This window comes from Brachionichthys hirsutus, chromosome 2 (assembly GCF_040956055.1).
Source record: "Brachionichthys hirsutus isolate HB-005 chromosome 2, CSIRO-AGI_Bhir_v1, whole genome shotgun sequence".
In the NCBI taxonomy this organism is placed as follows: Eukaryota; Metazoa; Chordata; class Actinopteri; order Lophiiformes; family Brachionichthyidae; genus Brachionichthys; species Brachionichthys hirsutus.
Window position 1 is genome coordinate 15,129,438 of NC_090898.1, and position 22,500 is coordinate 15,151,937.

Sequence of the window (22,500 nt, forward strand, 5' to 3'; positions counted from 1 at the left end):
CTCCCAGGTAACGAGCGTTACGACACGTCACCTTGCTAGCGTAGCTCCCAGGTAACGAGCGTTACGACACGTCACCTAGCTAGTGTGGCTCCCAGGTAACGAGCGTTACGACACGTCACCTAGCTAGCGTGGCTCCCAGGTAACGAGCATTAAGACACGTCACCTAGCTAGTGTGGCTCCCAGGTAACGAGCATTAAGACACGTCACCTAGCTAGCGTGGCTCTCAGGTAACGAGCGTTATGACACGTCACCTAGCTAGCGTAGCTCCCAGGTAACGAGCGTTACGACACATCACCACTCCGATAAAAGGTGAGGCAGTGAGGGTATCATAGATAGATGGATGGGTGTGCTAAAAGCTTGGGAGACCTCCTCCTTCCACCCTCTGGGACTAGATGGAGCCCTTCCCACGGACGGACGGGGCACAAGAAGGCAAGACTAATCCATGCATGAAACCAATTTGATTGAACTCCCGGGTGGCAGATTCACGAGCCTCGATTCTCTCGCTTCAAAGGCTCGCGTAACAACGACTGGAAAAGGACCCTCCCCGTACATTAGGATCTGGTATGAGCTTAATGACCGGGAGTAACGTGCCGTAGATCATTTTTAAAGAAGGGCTGTTTGACATTATATTCTCCTGTTTTCCATCTTTTCCCTTCTTTCTTTGGGCATCTCGTCTCCCCCAGGCTAGGTGGCACCTCCTCTCGGTACCGGCTTGCTTGTTTGTCTTAACAGACAGAAGAGGAGCCCTACATGCATACGCTCCCGCTGCTCCCATCCAGTGCTCCCTGAGCAACATGTCAGCTGGAACACAACACTCCCCTCTGGACCCTTCCCTGAAATCATTCGTCCAGTTCAAGGGATCGGACCATCGGGCGAACGCCATCAAGGTTTCCTGACACATGCCTGATGTGGCAAAAGATGAATTCCAATCAACACAAAACAGGGGTCTTATTTGAGAAGAGAATTTGCTCGTCCGAGCAAAACTAGAGTGATGGCGACGCGGGAAAAAGGGCTGCGGAGGCGAACCGCCCGGGGAGGTCTGTCAGCGCAGCGTTGACTTTTTCAGCTGAAGTAATGGTGGGGAAAGATGTGCTGATGCAGCCAAGGATAAACTCAATACCGAGCGCAGAAGGCGACACGCCGCCTCGGGCGCCTCCGGGCGATGCAAGTCCAGCACGCCATTCTAGCTACAGTCGCTGAGAGAGCACAGCCGCTTTCTCCAAGACGATTCAAGAGCTCAGAAGGGTTTTAATCGTGCAATATTTTCTCGAATTATACAAGGCCAACACTTCCACTGTATATTATTTAGGACTTAATCTTATTAAAGCGCCAGAGAAGTTCTCTAACTATTAGACCGCGCTACTCAGAGGCGATATTCTTATTCGTGTCACAGCAGGATACTTTGCTTTAGAAATTAAGCAGCCCTTGATACGATTTGAGAGCTTACAGCTAATCTTTTTTGTCTTTGGACTCCGCTCAGACTAATTCAAGCACGTCACATTTAATTGTGAGTAGCATTTAATGGGCTTGATAAAAAAAAACACTGATCGCTTGTTCTCGAATAAAAGACATCCTAAATACTTTATGGGGCCTTAAATGTCTTGTAGTCGGCCAAGATATACGGGAGCTGATGAAAAGTAGTTTTTCCAGCGGTGGGAGGTGAAAAAGAAGAGGAGCAATGATTAGATAAAGAGTGCGTTTGTGGAGGACTGTGTTTTCGCTCAATTAGCATACTTGTGCTGTGCGTTTGCAGAGGACATTCTGCCGTATGGAGAGGGCACTTTGGAATTTCACTCCATGCTGTCTGGATGAAGACAACTCAACAACTCAACTTTCTATTGGACGGTTTAGTGCAGCACCTGCGGGGGGGGGGGGGGGGGGGGGAGTTCAGGTGTACCGTGGGCCGGATATGAAAGGCATCCCCGTGGCGTTTCATCATATCAATAGGGTTGCATACCTTTCTTCTTTTTTTATCCTATGGTTCAACGATCAGCCTCACCTGGATGCAGGGAGACTCTCAGCAGGAGAAGTTACAGCCAAAGTGTTTTAAGGAGATGCCTTTCACATGCCCATCCAACTCCAATATTAATGGCCACATGGTGGGAGGCGCCGTGGCACCTAACAGAAACATTAATTATTCAGAAAGAACGATCTCGCACCTTGACTAATGCGCTGGTATGTATACAAACCAGCGCGTGACGGGGGGGGGGGGGGGCTACGACGCGTGCAATCAAAAGCTAATGTATTCATAAACGCAGCACACCAGCGAGACGCCTGCTCCTTCAAGAAGCCGTAATCACCGGGAGACAGAGGGCGCAAACAAACACCGACTCCGCCGGTATACGGAAACAAGCGCTCCTGCGAATCATGCAAATTGAAGCCATCTACAGCTGCAGGCGGGCCTGCGTTCAGACGACCCACGGCGGCTCGTCTTCCCCCTACAAACCTCTGAACGGTTCACTTCCCCTGCTCCCTCTTTGTGCCTTTGTGGGACTGAGGTGCTTGGCGGAGGTCTGCGCTCTAACTCTGTTTTTGTTGTTCCCCTGGAACATTGAACTTCGATATTTAGTATTTTATTGAGAAGCGTTTGGTACGGGCCTCTGTGCCGCTGTAGGCGGACTAATCGCTGCGTCTTTCCCATCGATGAGTCCTGGATTACCGCCCGGTTGGTGAGCAAGGGCATCACTCTGTCAAACTGGAACACAAACCTGATGTTTTCTGCAGATATTGGAGATAGTTGGAATGTTGTTGTTGTTCTTCTCAAAAGGTCTTAGGGCAAAAACCTGTCAGTTATAAAGCGGGCCAAACTTAGAATCAATACGCCGCTGGATAACAGATAGATACTGTAATTCAAGGTATATTCCGCCTCCAGCGTAAAAAAAATACTACAACAAAAAAGTTAAAGTTTTTAATCAATTTGTTCCTTTAATAATTCAGACGTCCCCACGTCTTCAGAATGTAAAGACTTCCGTCTGGATCTATGTCGCTGCCTTATCTGCATCCAGTACAGCTAACGCCACTTTTTAATTGGCTGGAGACCACGGTGAGAATGTGGGAATGGAGGAAGTGAGAAACCAAATGAGTTGACGGGAAGGTTTAGCGGGGTCTGGGAGGTTAACCACAATGCACTGGTGCATTACCAAAGCCTAATTAAACAGCAAGTCCTCCTGGTCCGACTCCCTCGTGACAGAAAACCCGCCAGGTGGGAGGAGGATGTGGCCTGAGTGAGCAGAGGACTCCTTATGGGAAAACAAATAAGCACTTCCAGTTCAGGACCCTGCCGTTACCGAGGGAGGGGGGGCGTCCAGCCATTCAATAGGGACGGTACAAAGTGTGGGAGAAGGGAGAGCTGCTGCCATTGCTCTCCTCATGCCCGTTTCCTGTCTTGTTGTTTCCACCATTATTTTCAAAGCGCTGAAATAACCTTGTGAGAGGATAAAAAAAAACATTCAAATACGAGCACAAAGAGACAAAGAGAAGGCAGGTGTCAAAGAGACGGGTCTTTAAAACCAACTACCTGCGTGTGTGTGTGTGTGTGTGTGTGTGTGTGCCTCAGGGCCCCGAAGGCAAGGGTCACACAAATGTGCACCTGTCAGCGACGTTTGATCCGATCATCGCGCGTCGAGTCGGGCGCGGGAGGGGCCGATGGGATTGTGGGAACTGACCTCAGCGATGCGTGGGTTGGTGCACTTCACATTCTTGGTCGCCAGATTCAGCCAGCGGGTGGTGTAAGGGTTGATGGGGGGGCAGTGGTGCCGCAGGGTGCACCTGCCCTCGCCGCTGCACCAGCCGCACTGGAACTTCCTGTCCGCCTTCAGACACATGCCGCAGCTGTCCCGCTGCGCCGCGCACTTGTAGAGGTGCACTGTGGGAGTACAGGAAGTAGTAATGCAAATACACTAAATACACACACGAGTACAAACACCATCTGAAAACGAGGGACAGCTGAAGGAAGCTTTCCTTTTTTTTTTTTTTTTTTACCTTGAATGCTCTCCGGGTTATCGATAATGAAGTTGCCGTTCCACACCACGGAGAAGTCCACGGGCAGCTCGCTGATTTTCATTCCTTCGTACAGATACTGGAGGCGAGAGGAAGGCTGGAGGTGAAAGGAGAGCCCAAACGTGTTACGCTCCCATCTTCCCGTACGACCCCCCCCAACCTACCGAGCTGTTCTGGCACTGCACGCTGGAGCTGTTGAACCGCAGGGCGGTGACGCGGTGGCTAACGCCCTGGATGTGGAGGACGCACTCGTAGCCTCGCTGGCCGGACTGAGGCTGGGGAAGGTTCCTGGCCTTCAGGGTGATGGGCTTCACCTCGCCGGCGGGAATCAGGATCTCCTCGGAGCGCACCAGCTGGGGGCAGTCCTGGAGGAACCGACGACCGGCGTGTGCGTGTGAATAAACGGGAGGCTCATTTTGTGAGCCGCGCGACGGCAGCAGCATCTAAACGAGAGGCCGCCACGTCCGTAAATCTCCAACGCAGCCTTATCTCTCAGGATCAGCATGCAGAAGGTGTTCTTTGTGAGTCTTTGTTCCTGATGCTCTAATTAATGCAGTTGTTTGCCAGCGCCGTATCTTTATGAACTGAAAGGCTGCAGGAGTTAATGGCTGCCGAGCATCCAGCGCGGCGTTACTCATCACCCAGAGGGGCCGTTAACGTGCTCTGCTGTCTTTAAGTGGAAGTAAATGAGCTTAGGAACGAGAGAAAACAGAAGACTTGTGCTGCAGCAAACTCACAATCACTGCGTTCAAAAGCCAGAGAGGCGCTAAAAGAAGGGCCGAGGCCGACACGGAGACGGAGAACAGAGCAGGATGCAGGCAGACGGAAAAAAGGAGAGAGGAAGAGGGGATGAAGACGACAGGAAAGAAAGGGAACGTTGCGTCAGCAGGCGCACGTCTACGCTTCTCTCGCACCAACCTCTGAGGCGTTGACTCGGCCCTCCTGGAAGGAACAGCTGGACGGGTCGTGGGTGCACAAGTTGCGGTACTTGCACCAGTGGCAGCGGAAGGCGCTGTTCACACACGACAGACACCTGCATGGACACGCACACGCACACACACACGCACACACACACACACACACACACGCACACACGGGGAGAGAATGTCAGGGAAAAGCACACACTTTAAAATGACAGCATATACTGCAGCACCCGCTGCTCGTTGCCCCCCCCCCCCCTCTCTCTCTCTCTTTCTGAATTAAGGCTACGGATACTCGCTCATTGTGACGCATTCATCAGCCCAACGGCTCGGAAAGGATTTCTGGCAAGCACATTAATTCAGAAGAATAGGTCTGATTCACTCCGAGCACAGTCTGCAGTGTGAGGGAGAGAGAGCCGGGGTGGCGCGCGTGCCCTTTTCAAGTGCATGCATCTGTCTTTGTGTGTTTAGAAGTGTGTGTGTGTGTGTGTGTGTGTGTGTGTGTGTGTGTGTGTGTGTGTGTGTGTGGTGGCAAAAACCTGTTTGTCTTTGCCGATTAGCTGAGCTGATGTGAGAACTGTTTTGTGCGTGAGGCAGACAGCGCACGGCAACATGATGCTGCGGTGCAGTTTGTGGTTCTGACGTGACGTCAAGGGGTAATAATGTATCTTGCTATGACTGTTGCCCCGCCCCCTGCTAGCATCCTCAGCCTCCTGCTCGCCGCGCAGTGAAACTGGCAAGGCGCTAATCAATCGCTAAGGCGTCTCTGACTGACCTCTCCACTCCACGAATTCAATCGGGGGGACGGATGTGGCACAAAACGAAGCACGCCATCCGACCGTGGCCGGTCGTATTTGGGCACCCAGGGCGCAGCAGCCGATCACATTACCCTACACTCTTTACCGTGGCTATTTTTAGGAGGGGGCTGGGATGAGTTCTCCGCGCAGTGATTGGCCGGTTGGGGGCAGAGATACTCACAGTTGGTGCACGCTGCAGTTGTAAAACTTGACCTCGGTGCTGATGAGCATCTGACCGGTTTCCTTCGAGTTGAGCCGCAGCTCCACTCCCGACCAATCTGAAAGAGAAGACGCATTTTGCACGCTCACGCATCGTCACATCCCTTCTCACGACTTTGTGAACAGCCGGCGTCGTTAAATATTACTTAACGAGTGAACAAGACCGCCGGAACGGGAGACAGATTCCGTTCTGCTGCGTCTTGGTGGAGAGAGTTCTCGCTGTGCTTCTGTTCTCTGGAAGAAAACAGCCTCTTATCTCTTCCCACGAGGATACAGGCTCCAGGAATCCGAGTGTGCGCCTGAATTTCCGATGACATTCCGTGTGTAGGAGGCTTGAATGACCCTCCCTGGCCTGTTCTCTCCACAGCACCTGCTGGGAATCAGGCTCTGTTTCGCACCAGGAAGCCTCGACTTCCACCGTCGTACATTTGTTTCGCAGGATTCAGCGAACAAAGTGGCTCCTGTCCACACGAAACCTCCTGCAGGATTTTATTTTGCTCCTTGGTGCAGAAGCCGAGCTGCTACTTTTCTTTGTTTTAAAATCACTGAAGCATCCTAAAAGCTCCTCTCATCGATGCAGCGGATCGGCGTTGGAGGAGGAAGAGGTCTCACATAGCGAGAGAGGAATGGTGGGATGGGATGGCGAGCTCAGATCGGCTGACATTTACCTCGGGGAGAACATTCATATTATAGCCTGATGCTGCCCCCCCGCCCCCCCCACGGGAGCTCTGGGCAAACAGCATTGTTATTTACTCACGGGGATGGGGAGGAGGAGGAGGAGGATTATCGAACCAGCGATTTCCACACCGCGGCACACAATATATTATTCAGGGAGTTTGGTTTCGCTGCCCTGCGGCCATCTTGGCTCGCAAACAACAGGTATTTTCTGAAACAACTGGTGCGAGCGTCCGTAATGAAAGACGTGTTGCCGGATCCGCCGTGGAGGAACGCTGGAAAGGTCACAAGATGATTCCGGAGGTATGTCGGAATGGATTAGAATCCTAACAAGGCTTAAACCCGACCTACGCATCCGGACCGCCGACGCCTGGATCAGTCAGGATGAAAACCGGAGCGTCGAATGAATGAATGCGTCCCGACGTCGCTGCAATCACATCAGCCTTCCCAGGACTTCACAGGAAAGTAGGTTTTTTTGGAAGTAAACCGATCCTACCTGTGTGCGCTTGTTTTCCCTACCTTGGTTAACGGGGATGAGCGGCACATCCTTGGCAGAAGGAGACACACAGAGTATCTGGTTGCCATTGACCCGACCTTCCACCTCTGTCAGGTTGCCAAAGGAGCAGGTGATGCCGGCAGAGAGGTCTGGAACGTGGCTCACCTTCACCAGCAGCTGCGAGGGGGGGGGGGGCACCCGGAAAGCAAAGTTAACACGCGGGCGACACAAGTGGACAGCGCCAACATTTTCCTGCAGAGATTTCACACCAAACTGGGAAGAGGAACGTGATTGCATATTAGAGCAACGGCGTTGCTTTCATCTCTGGTGAAGACGAGATCTGAGGGTTCGAGGGAAGATGCGAGAAACATTGAGTCTGGAATGCAGAAGAGTAACGAAGCGCCCGCTGCTGGCAGAGCCGCCCATCCAGATGTGACTGCATCTTTAAAAATCTTACCGACGCCATTGTGAGGAAGACGAGGCCGCACTCGTCCGTATTGAGCGTGAACGACAGAACCGGATGTGGACATTGTGATTGGCAGAGCGGTTGGGCGTAAACTGTTTTTGATGCCTTTCTCTCCTCCCCTCACAAGGACGTACAGATTCACAAAACAAACCGACACTCTCACACACACACACACGCACACACAGACGCACGCCGAGGCGTTTGAAGTCATCCTCCGGAGAGCGGTGACACCGGTGCCGGAGCGCTCAGCTGCTCCAGCTATAAATAAGGCGTATTCCGCACGCGGGGCGTGTGATCCGGCGCTACAGAGGCGGCCTGGATAATTATCACCGTGACATTTCCGAGCCTCGTTCCATTAGCTGTTATTTTTGGGCCGCGCCGTTTGAAGCTTCTCTTTGTTTTATCTGCCGCTCGGCGAGACGGGCCGAGCATCTTAACTGCAGGCCTTTCAAGAGACGCTGACGGCGCCGCTGCCTCCCTCGTTAGCCGGCTTACCCGTCCGGAGGACGCTCGAGTTCTGAATCCTATTTGTTTGAGTTTTTGCTTTTGCTGCCGAGGACCTCTCGTCGTCGGCTCCTGTTTTACGTTCCCCGTGTTTGTGTCGCTTCGCTCTGAGGTGAGTCGGAGAGACTGTTGATTACAGCAATCAGTGAAATCACCTCCTCTTGTTCACCTCTCATATTAATTAGCTCTCATGTTCTGTCAAGACACACACGCGCGCACACACACACACACACACACACACCAGTCTGATCAGAGAGGAAGCTCGTCTCAGTCTCCTCTTTTCCGTTCTCCTGCCCTTCCTGATGATGCTGGTCCGCTCTAATTGGTGCTCGAATTTGAATTTGTGTTTCTAGCTCTACCTCCCAGCGGCGCCTGTGAAGAGGCGTTGTGACGGGAAGACAAGGAAACGAGTCAAACCGCCGACGTCCCGTCTGCAGTGAAAGGTCCGGCGCTGCCCTGTGTGTGTGTGTGCGTGTGTGTGTGTGTGTGCGCGCGCGCTCACAGGTACGCTGGGTTCCGACACGGCGATGCTGTCCGGGTACGCTGCGGCCTTCACACACTGGTTCAGGAAGGCAGCGAATCGGTACGGCTCGTCGGCGCGGTCACATCGGTTCCTCTGGGAACAGCTGCAGAACACAGAGAAGGACGGAGAGGTAAACAGGTCAGAGGTAAACACAAACAACAGTAGAATGAACAGGGTGAAGATGCACCGCTGCTGGACACATGATCGATTGATCAGGCGTGTTTTTGTCCTCCTCTCGGTTTTGTTGCTGTATTTATTCGGCTGTTAGATGTATTTGTTGTGTGTTGATTCAGGTTTTATTGTGACCTCAGTCTTTGTTTCCATTTGTGCTGTCTGGATGGAAACCTCTGGGGGGGGGACTCGGCCCGCGGGACACTGCCTGGTGACGGCAGCACTAAACTAACAGCGATCAGTCAGGAGAGATTCTCAACGGTCAGGCGTCGGGTCGGGCGCCGCACGCCGAAACCCCTGAAACCCACCAGATCCCTCATTCAAACCGGCCGCCTCCTCCTTCTTGTTAAAGGAGCGGCGCCCCTCCAGCCTCACACCAAAGATCACTCCCCCCCCCCCCCCACCCATCCAACCCGGTAGTAAGTGCCTGGTCACAGCAGAACTAATTGGACTCTGATGGGTCAGCCGCTGTTCTTGTGGCACTACAAGCCCCTCCATTCTCCCCTGTGGGGGGGAGGGGGGGGGGGGTGTGCATGTGTGTGTGTGTGTGTGTGTCCTTGTGTGTGTGGGTGTTAGCGCCCATATCACTCCTCTTACCCACACTGCCTCTGAGCTACATCTTCATCCTCAACCTCTGGGTGTAATTATGTTGTCAGAAGTTCAAGCCATTTGCAGCAGCCTCGCATGAACACACACAGACACACACGCACACAGACGCACACAGACACACACGCACACACACACACACACACACACACACACACACACACACACACACACACACACAGACACACCGAGACACACTGCTCCCCCGTCACGATTCATTTCTACATTTTGAATGTGATGTTCCTGCTTTTGCTCCCGATCTCTTCATTTTGCACATTTAACTCCGTCGCTGCTGCATTCGTCCACTCTCTCTCTCTCCACTCTCTCTCTCCACTCTCTCTCTCTCCACTCTCTCTCCACCATCTCTGCATGTCACACTCTTTCACAGGTTGAGGTAAGTACAGCTTTCTTCCCTTCCATCCTCAAAGGCAGCAGAAAAGGACATTTTACGCGCACGCTTCCAGGGTCGGGCTGCGCCGCCATGTTTTACGGGTGCGGATGCAAAAAAAAAAAAGCTGGCCAGTCTTTAACTGACAAAAAGCTAGCATTGATTTCCCTCGCTGGGATAAAAAAAAAAGAAAGACAATCATTTCAGTGGGGTGAAGTAAGACGAGCGCGCAGCGAGGGAGGGGAGGATGGCTGTTGTTGCCATGGTTTCGGGAGATGGCCATTATCTCTATGTAGTTAGAGGCTGACCCCTTGCCTCTCTCATTAGCTGAGTGTTGGCTAGAATTCTGTCTTCCTCATACTCCTCCTCCTGAAAACCTCCCTTACCCCCCTGTCTGTTCCTGGCCTGTCACTCATCAGCGGCGCGGACGCTTCGTGCACCGTCGCTTCCTGAGGGGGGGGGGGGGGGGGGGGCAGCGCTCATGCAGTAATAAGGCAATAAAGGAAGTGATGGATGTATTTATTTGCTGCAAATCTTAACACCTGCTAGCTTAGAGATGTGCGCACATGCGAACAGGTATGTGCGCAGACCGACTGCGCAGACGCACGCGCTGCTTCCAAGCCGGTAGAAGCGGCTTGTCGTCAGCAGCTCCCAGAGCCCTGTCCGTGGTGCTGAAGCGTCCGCTTGCACCTCCCTCATTGCTCCTCTGATGTCCGTAGCTCCGCTGCAGGGGAAGGAATGCAGCTGGAAGCGGGAGCAGCATTTCATACAGATGTGCAAAGTGGGCGGGACGGAAAGAAAAGAAGGAAAAGACAGAAGACAAAAAAAGTCCTGGTTGGAGAATGTTGGAGGATTTCAGACAGGAAGCCGTGATCACGTTAACGCAAACATCAGTGTGGTGGGACACCGCCGGGGGGACGTAAGGCGCAGAACGGCTGCAACCCGTCTCCTCGTGGATCTGGAATAAACCCGGCAAGCGGCGAGGCCCACTCATGTGCAGACTCATGTTTTATGCAAACCCGTCTCTGCATGAGAGGCTGAGAGAGGTCAGGAAGAGGAGCGAGAGAGAGAGAGAGACGAAGCTCGCTGCCCTGCACAAGGCTTCGTGTTGCTAGCGTGGGCTGAGAGGAGAGAGGAGGAGGAGGAGGAAGAGGAGTCTGTGCATGGGACGGAGAAGAGGAGGAGACAAACACACTGCTGCAATATTTCAGACATCATGTAGCCGCCGCGTTCCAGCGGCGCTCAGAAGCCATGGAAATATTGATAGACCTGCATGTTCGAGATCGATATCTCATTAAGCCCAATTGGGAAGATGGATGCAGCCCCATGCGGCTGATGAGTCGGCCATTAGACGCACACTCTGACATCCACGGGCCGAAGCGGCCGCCTTTATCGCCGGGCTAACTGCTGATGCCGCCGGTAAATTAGAGATGATTTTTACATCGTTCCCGACACGGTGATGAACGTGAACACGAACAGAAACAACCGATCGGCGTGTCGTGTCCGGTTTCACACTACACCGTTCAAAAGCAGCATGAACGACGACTTCCTGTCTCAGATTCTCCAAAATAAGAGTCTCGGATCGTTAAAGGAAGTGTAAAGGCTTTGTGTGTGTGTGTGTGTGTTGTTGCTGACTGTTCGATCACATGCAAGGTGACGCTACAACACAACACAGCGAGGCAGCGATCTGCTTAAAGCGGACTCATCCTCCGCTAGCCCGTTAGCCTCGAGCTAACAGCAGAGCAGCACTTTGACCCAATGACCAGATTTTCTTATGCACGCATTACGCAACTACGACAAGCATCGTCCACTGCTCATCACAGATGAGACAGTCTGGCGTTGGGCCCAGAGCAGAAAGGTAACTCTGGCGGCTAATCCTAACAAATCTCATCAGAGCCGGGTGGATTGTGGCGAGGCAGAGCGATCCGGGGCCTTCTTTCAGATGGAAAAGCCTCTTCTAGGAGCGATTAGAGAGCGACTCTAACAATGCTGAGAAGCAGGCCAATGAGAGAGAGAGAGAGAGAGAGTCGCCACAGCTCCATGTTTTTGGATGGTGGTCAGCCCGAACCAGATTGAAGAGCGCCCCAGATGACGAGCTTTCTCTGAGCTGCAATCGAAATGCGGCCGGGCCGTTGCTGTGTTTGCAACATCAAAACGCTCTCATTCGCTTCCCTTCGTTCTCATTCCCTCTCTCATTCTTCATGCATTCAGCGGATGCCTGGCAGCTGCTGGTAATTAAAGGACTTCTGCGTCTCACGCCGCGGCGAATCAGAGGAGGAAGAAAGACAGCGAAGAGCAGAGACGCCACTCCTGGCCGGCTCCACGCCTCCCTTCGCATTCTCTCCTCCTCATCGTGGCAAAGCAAGATAATGTCCTTCTATGTTCCCAATTAGCCACCTTAGACGACCGCACTTCAATGCGGAGCCAGCACACATAAACACAGGAGAGGAGAGGGGAAGAAAAGAGGATGGATATCGTGGATGGCAGCTGTAAAAGAAGGGAAGGGGGTGATCAAAGCCAGGGGTGTTTATGTGTGGCGAGCCGACCGTCGGCGGCGTGTGGAGGAGCTTATTCGAGAGGGAAGAGTGTCGAAACGGGAGCCCGAGCCAGGAGGAGACGACCGGCGTTGCCGGGGAGGGAGGGAGGGAGGGAGGGGGGAACACGCAAACACGACAGAGGGGAGGTAATTTTAATAAATCAACAACGACTCGGAGACAGACGATGGAGGACTGAATAAGTGGAGGGAAAGAAATTCAACTTTAATAACCGGATGAGTGCAGCTGCTTCCATCCCAGGCTCCCCCCTCACAGCCCGACCCAGAATGCTTTGCAGAGAGAAGCCACGTAAATGAAAGAAGCGAGTAAATATTATATATCTTCATGAACGTTCATATTTTCTCCTGCCGGATCTATTTAACGTCTCAGCTTCTGCTTCCGCCGCTCCAGGCGCAGGAAGCAGAAGCTCATTGGATGAAAGTTGTCTTTCTGATCTACGTCTCGCCCGAGGAGCCGTCATTAGCCACCATCTGGATTCAAACCACCAACGTCGGCGTCACGTTCGCCGTAACGCTTCTGTGTTTTATTCTTTTAATATCCCGGAGAGGCGCGTTCGACGGGAGCGGCAGCACGGCATTAGTGCCTCGTCTGGCTAAATCAGGTACGGGAAGAATGTCGAGGTGGATTTAAAAAAAATAAACGCCGTTTCTGACAATCTTTGCTTTTCCACGTCCTTCGGGGGATACAGTCTTTTCTTTTGCAATGTTTAAACGTTTTCATTTGCCGTTCTGTTTGGCGGGAGGAGGGTCGAATGCTCCGTCGGCGGGGAGAGGGGTCAGGCCACGCCGGTGGCGGGCTCGGAGCAGAGAAAGGGGGTATTGGGACCAGAGACAGGTGGCACGAGGGTCTGTTGAGCCGACACAACAGATGGCTGCCCTGACGTGAATCGGGGGGCGCCGACCTTTCCTCCCCACGGTACAGTGTAGCAGTCCACACAAGTGTTTGTCCGTGTACATCAAAAATCGAACCGTGTGCACGCGCGCTGACAGACGCCAGCGCCAAGCAGTTGTTCCTTCCTCGCAGCTGCTCTGGTAGCAGCAGCGCCGAAGCCGCTTCAGAATTCCCCAACTCATATAAACCTGAATGATTCCATTCTTCACTCCGACTCACGGCGTGTGATTCACAGCCTAGCTCAGAAGCTAATGCTAATGGTAAGTAGTCCCTGCGTGAAGGCACGCAAGCTGCAGAGAACACAGAGATGCAGCCTGCTCCTCCCTTACTTCCCTAGCGCATGCTGAATTACCTTGTTGCTAGGCGATTATTTGTCCTGTCCCAGGATTGGAGCGATGCAAATTACTTTAAGTGCTACTTTGCAAGGGCCGCCATCACAATAATAGTGATTGCGGCGGGGCTGTGACACGCCATACCTTTAACGAGAGGGGCTGCATTCAGGAAAAGCTCGTATGTCGGGAATTCAAGACATGCAAATTGAGAAGCGGCTCCGACTGATGGGAGCAAAGGAGCGCTGAAGCAAGGAGGAGGGATGGAGACAGAGCGGAATGTGTCTGATCCCGATCGGTCCTGTCATCGATTATTGACTCACGAGAACAATGAATTCAGATTCAGGGGGGCGCGTTGTTTTCAAGATCTACGTTGGATTTTTCCATCGTTTCTGCATCGGCAGAAGTTTGCTCTGCTGCAGTAACGGGCAGCATCCAGCAGGTGTCGCTCATGGCTGCTGTGCTTGATCCCACTGCTTCTTGTTCAGTTACAATGGAAGGTAGATTCAGACTGTACACGCCAAACATGCAAATGGGAACCAGGCCAAATAAAGCATCTCTTTGGTTCCTGTCATGCAGGACACCGAGAGGATTCATTTCCTGTTAATATCCAGCCTCGACGGAGCAGCAGCGCGGCCACGCTGGCTGTGGTGAGGAGGTTCGAAGCGGCACTACACCTTTGAGGCACAACTTTCCATTTCCATCCACGCACCGTCTCCTCTCTCAACCCCAACTCAAATAAACAGGAAGGAGGAAAACAGCTGGAGGAGGAGGAGGAGGAGGAGGCGAAGCGAACGGAAGGTGGTTCCGGCGAGCCGTGCGTCAACCGTCCCGGATGGTGATTGGTGGGTTAACTCACATGTTGTGCAGGACGCACCAGCCGCAGTGGGGGTCTCCCGAGCTCAAACATTCGCCACAGGTCCCGTACTGCTCGCACGACTCGATGGGAACTTGGGTCACCTGAAAGAAACAGGATGAGGTCGGCGTTACGGCGCGGCGTGATAAACATCACACGTCTGTGCGTGTGTGCGTGTCCAGATGTATTTTACAGACAAACAAACCATTACGGAACACGACCCCCTCCCCTGGAACGCTTGAGGACGCAGTTACTGCTTTACGTCGACCTGATGTCGGGGGTTCGGGGGATGCGGCCCCTCTGGATGTCAGCTGTCACCTCTATCTTAAGCCAGGGAGGCAGGTGGCATCAGTTGGCCGGAGGAAGCTGTTCCTCCGCCATCAATGAGCTGTTGTCTGCAGCGGTGGGTCTGAGGGGGGGGGGGGGGGGGGGCATCTGTCTACCTGGGCAAACACCCCCAATGCATGGAGGGGCAGGGACGATCGTTTGCATGAAGAACACAAAACACCAGCAATCACACACGCATCTCCTCAGTGTCAGTTGAGCCAGTGTGTCTTCAGCTGTGTGTGTGTGTGTGTGTGTGTGTGTGCGTGTGCGTGTGCGTGTGCGCGTGCGTGCGTTTTCAGTCCCGTCTGTCTTCCAGCCGCAAACCTCCAGACTCAGATCGATTTTCTAATAAGTGGCTGGTTTGCAGAGTGAATGAAAGGCACAAAAAACACCATTCAAATGTTTCTTTTTAATAAGATACGTGTGATATTAGTCGCTGTTTCCGCCACAGGCTGGAATTGACCGTCACCCAGGAGGAGGACGTCCGTCAGACGCTTTTCTCTCGGCACGTTCCTGCTATTGCTCAGACTCTGAAAACTTGTCAGCTGCTGTGAAGAATCTTCTGTCTGTTCCAGCTAATGGATTTTTTTTTTTCGACAGTTTGTCTTTGCTCTTCAAAAAGCTCAATAGCCCTCCACCTGTCTGCCCGGTGCTGTGCCCCGAGGCGAAAGCAAGAGGGGACCCGGGGACAAAGAAAGCCGTTGGACGGCTGGACGCAGGCAGCGCAATCGTGGACACTCGTGTTAGATTAACCCCCTGTCCCCTCGACAATCTGTGTGTGCATGCGTGCGTGTGTGTGTGTGTGTGTGTGTGTGTGTGTGTGTGTGTAGGTGTGTGTGTGTGTCACTTCGGGACAAACAGGTGGCATGCTGTAATGAGCTGCGGACGGGGTCACATCAGCAGCAGAAGCTGCAACTGATGACAAACAAGCCCACCAGGAACGGGACTTGGCTGGAAACCCCATGAGTGTGTGTGCGTGCGTGCGTGTGTGTGTGTGTGTGTGTGTGTGTCTGAAAGCCTCTAGATCCCTTCAGATCCTTCCTGAAACATGTGCAAGGCTGGCGAAACCTTAGAGCGCAACTTTCACAGATGCCCAGCTCCATGAAAGGGTTACAGTTCGGAGACAGCTGCCAGCAGGGGAGGAAGTCAGGGAGTGGTTGGGGGGGGGGGGTCTACAGACAGACAGATACAGCCTGCTCTCAGCTGATATAGAATGAAACATGAAACAAAGCGAGGAGAAGGAGGATGAATTGTACTGAATGCACTGTTATTATACAGCAGGGGTGCGTTTGATGTTTAAACCAGCGTGGGGCAGGGGTGGAGGTAAGGAGGGGTGGGGGGGGGGATGTCGGGGATCGCAGCAGCTGTTGCCCAGCACACTCTACAGTCACTCAAAACAGCAGGGCTGCACAATGAAGGCCCTTCTCGCACTGTGTGTGTGTGTTTGTGTGTCGGTTGCAGGAACACACACACACACACACACACACACACACTAACAAATGTGCAAAGAAAGGACAAAGAGAGGCTACACTCGATCTGATGCAAACTTTCTTCTCATTCATACCCACAGATTACCTGAGTTAGCGTAGCGCTCTGCTACAAGAATGCTAATAAGACCCTCACTCTGGACGACCTTAGTGGGGGGGGGGGTATCCAACCTGGTGCGACCTCGACAGTTAAAAGGGCTTTTGGCACTCGTATTAACATCTCCCAAAAAGAAACATGTAGTTTTATTCAAAAGAGCACCGGCTGCTTTTTCTTTTTGTAAGCAAATTAATTCGTCTACGTTCAACCTGGCGCCTCCTCCCTGCCGCTCCGGTCCACGAGAGCTTCCGCTGCACAACAAACGCCCCGCTACCTGTGAATGGCGACTCCATTCGGGAAACCGCCGTCCCGCTGCCTCGGGACCCGGCTACGCTCGTTGCACCTCTGTGATGGAGAGCGTGGAAAAAAAGAAAGGATAAAATAAACGAGGAGGAGCGGTGGAAACGACCGATCCCTTTGTGTTCTGATGAGAGCCGGTCTCCTTGGAGCCAGATGTGCCTCGCCACAGTGAGCCAGAGAGAATAAAACCGGGAAAAATCCCACCGTCACCAGCAGCGCAGAGGAAACGGTACTGGAAGCTGTTGCCAAGGCAACAGAGGCCTGGCTCTGACCTCAGGAACTCCCCTACATTCACCGTCAACGCTGCCCCAGACCTTCAACACGCCGCACGGTAAACAGCTGGCGCCTCTGGAAGTTCCTGCCTACGACACCGCCTCACATACACACACACACACCTACACACACACGCACACACACACACGCACACACACACCTACACACTCACACCCTATCCATTTTTAATGAGAGTTCGCCAGGCTGCCACGCCACTGGAATGAGGCACATCGATCATGAACACAATAACGATTCCAGCAGAGCGACAGCATAGGGGTGCGTACCTATGTGTGTGTGTGTGTGTGTGTGCGTGTGTGTGCGTGTGTGCGCGCGCGCTACTTTCATGGACACAATTCAGTGTCAGGGGCCGGGATGAGGATAAAAGAGTAAGGATTTCACAACAGACGCTTCAAAGGAATGTCACGCATTTTGGTTTGTGGAAATCGTAACGCAATGACAGCCGATCCGACCGCGTCCGTGCACGTTTGTTCACATCTGGAGCTAACGACAACAGCGCTTGGCTCGCGCCTCGTGGCAGGGTGATGCATTTGTGCCATGTCAAAGAATGAATGAATGAACCGTCGTGTCGTTCAGCCTCCCGGCCTGGCGCCGACCCGTGGGCTGTGTTTCCTGTGTTGAAGGACTGCCTCCTCTCAAATCTAGCAAAATCCTGCTGAGGCTTTTCCTCAGGACATCGGTCGCACCTCCTTTGTCTATTTCTTGCTGTCTTCTCCTCCCCCCCCCCCCCCCCCCAACTACCAAAATCCCAGCAAATCCACTGTCCATCCCAAGCCGGGAGGAGAGAGGCGAAGGGTCTTTGTTGATTGGCTAGTCTGCGGCCCTTTAGAGATCCACGCCAATCACACCCAGCTTGATTTAGGGCGGGTGGACCGGCGCCGATCCCTCGGAGGCCTCTAGCTGAGCAGCGCAAGAGATGCCTCAAACGGCTGGGAGCGTTGGTGACGACCTAAAACACACAATCCTACCGCACACAGCCATTAATTAAAGCCACACATGCACGTAACAGCCGCTCGTAAACAGTCATCGCCATCACGTGCATAAAGTAAAGTACAGAATTCATCCCTGGAGAGGAAACGCTGGTGTTGTCTTTCACGCTACGAAGAATCGCTTTTGAAAAGGCTTGTTCTTGTTCTTGTTACAGATGTCAGAGGCCGCCGTGACGAGGCGTTGGAGGGAAGCGTTTTTGTGAAGACATGCAAAATATAGATTTATTTCCCCCGACCGTGTTACATTTATCAAAGACCTGTCCCGGGGAGAATTCAATGGGACGCACGGCGGCGAGATGCATGGGGGTCGCAGCCGTTTGCAACGCCACGGATTTCTAAATGACTGATTTTAAATTAGATGAGTTAGCCTTGGGAATTGTATTAGTCATTGATTTTAGGATCCTAGATCCCGAGATGGAGGAAAGGCTGAGGCCGAAGACAGTGTGGCAACAGACACAGAGAGCTCCCCTCCCGGTCGCCGTGACAACGCCTCACAATCTCAGTCAGATGTTGCTGTTTGAAAAATCTCCGTGCCAAAGAGAATGATCCCCTCAGTCCTGGACAAGGCAGCCCCTGGCAGCTCATCAGAAGCAGACTGGTAGGAGGAGGTGGGAGGGGCTAACAGGTCACCCGTGTGCCCCCTGGCCGCTGTTTGAACCCCGGAGCCGGGCGGTCATTACATGTTAAAGCCGACCCAGGGACAATAACTATGTTATTAACGCGGTAATAATACAGTCCTGCAGGACAAGTGGGGTGAGAAGGGTTAAATGTGAATGTGTGTCGGGGGTGGGGGGGGGCACTGCTAATGAAGAACATACATGAGACGGGACACTTTCTAATGTTCCGCTAGCATCACACGACTGGAATGAGCGTCTGGAGAGCCCTGTTCAGGTGATTTCAGGGGGTATTCATTGACCTTTCCTCGCCCCTGGGGGTTAAGTACCCCCCCGTCATAAATTGTGTGTGTGTGTGTGTGTGTGTGTGTGTGTGTTTAAGCATTACCAATGATTGGAGGGGGGAGGTGCAGGGGATGAGAGGAGGTGGAGGGAGTGCAAGCATCAAAATAATGGAGCGAAGGGAATCGACCAGAGAGGAGGATGAAAAAAAAAAATCATCCAACCGATCGATACGGCCAGGAGGGTATCAATTATGGATGACTTCAACCCTCTTTTTGGGGCGAGGAGGGGAGGTTCGGCCAGAACGCGTGGATTTGATTGCACCAGTTTCTTTGTATAAGACTTCATGAACTCCTCCGAGCTAACGGCGCTAAAGAGCCTTAAACGACTCAAAGGCCTCTAATCTTCACCTCTCCTAACCTCGCCAACTCATCACTTTGGCAAAGCACGCTTTACTTTTACCTTTACTCGCAGCTAATGGTACATCCGCAGCCTTTTTGCCCCCCCCCCCCCCCGCATTCGGGGTAAAGATGTTAAGATGGCTGCTGGAGATACGATCTGAAAGCCCCCGGCTCTTTCGCACTTCTCTTTTCCACATATCTGACCATCTCTGCTGAACCAACTCCCGTTCCCAGTTCCCAGTCGAGGCCTCTTTGCTCGGTAAAAGGCTAGGAGGAAGTTACATCCACGCTACCTGACCACTTTGACCCCCCCCCCCCCCCCCCCCGAAAAAAATAAGGGGCCCGTACTGACATTTAAGAGATGAACCGTGTGCACTCGGCTATAAGAAGCGACACAGCAGCACATTTTAAACTCACGTTACGAACACCGAGACGGCTACCTCTGCTAGCTCGCTACAATAGTTAATCAAATGTATTCCATGCATGATTTACAGCAGACAGATCCTGCTGATCGCTTTCTTCTGTATTTAAGTACAATAAAGTTCTTTATATGTCAACCTGAATTTATACCCGGTGACCGGCCCCAACTCAGCCGCCATCATACAGAACAGACGTGCTAATGCTAAAAGTGTACGTTCAAAGAAAGCCTCCTCATTAGCATTAGCAATGAGTTCAAATCTGTAGTTAGTTTGTTAAAAGGGTGGAGCCGTAAAAGGGTGGAGCCTCCTCTGCCATCAGGATTATATCAACAACCTGTTACTGTTAGCTGCTCCTACAGCGCCCTGCTTCTGTCTCAGGTCTGAAATCTACATAGCAATCATCCATCCATCCATCCATCCATCCATCCATCCATCCCCGTCTCGGTGCTCTAATGAGGAGTCGGCTTCAGTCAGCATGTGGGGAGTTAATAAGGAAGCAGCAGACATGCGTGTGTGTCCTTATGGCGGTCTCTCGACCAACGGGGGTATTGATTCAGAGGGGAGGCCAGACAGACATGAATTCTGATCCACACAGTGTGTGTGTGTGTGCGCGCATGTTTGTTCTCTTTCTCTCAGCCTCTCTCATCGTGTTCATGATGTACATACAAATGAAGGGTTTGGTTACACCCCACTGCTCTCAGAGCGGCGTGTGCGTCAGTGTGTGTTCGCCAAACAGAGGAGTGGAAGGAGGATCAGGTGGTGCGGGACCCTTCACGTCATCCCAAACCGGGCGTGTGCACGCTTGCTGCGTCACACATGAAACCGCCCTCACCTGGGCTTCAGCTGTCAGTGAAGCTGAAAGCGCTCCTCAGCGCTCATAATGGCGCCTGTGATTTAATCCCGTTGGATTCCGTGAGAGAGATCGGGCGACAGAAGCTATGGAGCAGAGAAATATTGGATCTGCCTATAAAGAACGCGTGGAAAGGAGGAGGAGGAGGAGGAGGAGGAGGAGAGGAGCGGAGCGGTGACTGATCTCCAGCGGTGTGTCTAAAACTGCCGGGGTGTTTTTTTGTTTGGCAGAAAAAGGAGAGGAAAAAGAAAATCTACATAATGAGCCCAACCTGCCTTTGTGCCTCCCTCTCTTTTTGTCCTCCCTCTGTCTCTCTCTCCTCCCGTCATCAGACGTCTCTCAGTGCTCCTCGGCAGCCAAATTAACCGCTCCCCAGTCGACTTTGTCTACGACGCCAACTATATAAAGGTTTTTGCCTCCGAGGGACGCTGCGTTTCTGGTTCCACGCATTCAATCGGAAACGGCTTCACATCCGGTCTTCGTCGAGGTTACAGGTGACTGCGTCCGTCCCCCTGCGAATGTGCTCCGTGTGTGTTTTTCATCCGTGCATCCCAAATATCTGGCTCCAAATATCCGATTTACAAGTCAGTAAGACGGCTGGTCCGCCCGCACGCTGTCGATGTCGCCGGCCCGATCTAGCCTTTTGCTCTTTCTAATATCGTCCTCAAATATTGCAGGAGAGATATGGCGCTCAAATGTGCGTCTAAATGCGTCCCGGCAGACGCAGAAGAATATTCTTTTGTATCTGGTCTATTATTAAAGAACAACAAGCGTTTTCTCGAATATTTGCTGTATGAGTGCACATGTGTGGATTTTATCATGTACACACAGGGGGGGGCATGTGAGGCATGTGAATATAATTCTTCTCAAAGAGAAAGAGCATAAATAAAATAGGATTCCAGACTTCACATAAAGACACACACATATTCACAAATGCAGACGCACACAGGTGCAGCAGAAAACGACATCCATCACCGGAGCTCAGGCTGACAGCTTTGTCAAAGTGAGCCACGGGGGAAGAGCAGAATGGCATTGTGGGATTGAGTCCTCCCATCGGACGCTGTACTGACAGGGGGGGGGGGGGGGTGCAGCCCATCACAAACAGCAGCTCTTCTGCAGGAACCTTGTTAACTGGGACCGGCCTTCTGAGCGCCAGACACAAAGCGTGCTGCAGACCTGGCAGCAGGACGGCAAACACACACAAACACACACAAACACACACCCGCACACAAAAGAACCTTCCTGAGGTTCTGCCAAACTCACAGCAAACGAAGCGAGGCTGAATCAGCCGTCAGTCGATGCGAGACCTTTGAACCTTCACCTCGACGGGTTCTGCTGATCTGTGAGCTCGACTGTCGTGTATTACAGAGATAATTATAGACCGCTCTTCGCTCAGTGTCTCGGCCTCGAGGAGCGAGGCAAAGGACACAAAAAACACAAAAAGAGACGGGGAAGGCGGTGAGACTCGCAGACATGCCCCCCCCCCCCCAATTATAGACCAAACACTGCCACTCCATTCACTTTACTCTTCGCCTGGCTCCTGACAAGCCCTGTCGCAATCCCTTCAACTGGCTCTCGTGCGTCTCCCCAACACTCTCTGGGCTCTAATTAGGCTTGTAAATAATTATTGCAATTAAAGCCTACAATTACGAGAAGTGAAGCGCTGCCATTAGTCTCACAATAAATGTCACGAGCATTCCGTAAAAAGGTGCGGGGAGGGAGCAGACAACCGCGGCGCCATTATGGAGGCAGACAGCGAGTGAGAGAGAAGGTGAAAGAGTGTGTGAAGGTAGATGATGGACTCACAGCTCGTAATTATAGAGCTGATTATTCTGCCAGAGCGGCTGCTGGACGGTTCCTTCGGATCGCATGATGAACACGAGTGTGAAGAGCCACCCGAAAGACGCAAAACGCTCGCGGTAAATATTAGGGGAAAGGAAGGAGCGACAAAAATACGCATCGCATCTCCGATCCACGCAGGGATACGGGATAACTGCGCCTGTTTGAACGTAGTTTTACCGGCAGACGCATCTCAATCTGAATAAATG

The 22,500-nt window shown here is 52.5% G+C and overlaps 1 protein-coding gene across 1 annotated transcript in view; it reads right to left on the bottom strand.

Annotated features, from left to right (window-relative positions):
* Positions 1-22,500, bottom strand: part of plxna2 (plexin A2) — an 83,030-nt gene that overhangs the window by 22,872 nt on the left and 37,658 nt on the right. The window contains 8 exon segments of the mRNA XM_068742799.1: positions 3,666-3,865; positions 3,982-4,078; positions 4,164-4,364; positions 4,918-5,032; positions 5,898-5,994; positions 7,130-7,283; positions 8,579-8,702; positions 14,399-14,499. Of these exon segments, the coding sequence (XP_068598900.1) occupies positions 3,666-3,865; positions 3,982-4,078; positions 4,164-4,364; positions 4,918-5,032; positions 5,898-5,994; positions 7,130-7,283; positions 8,579-8,702; positions 14,399-14,499 (1,089 nt within the window).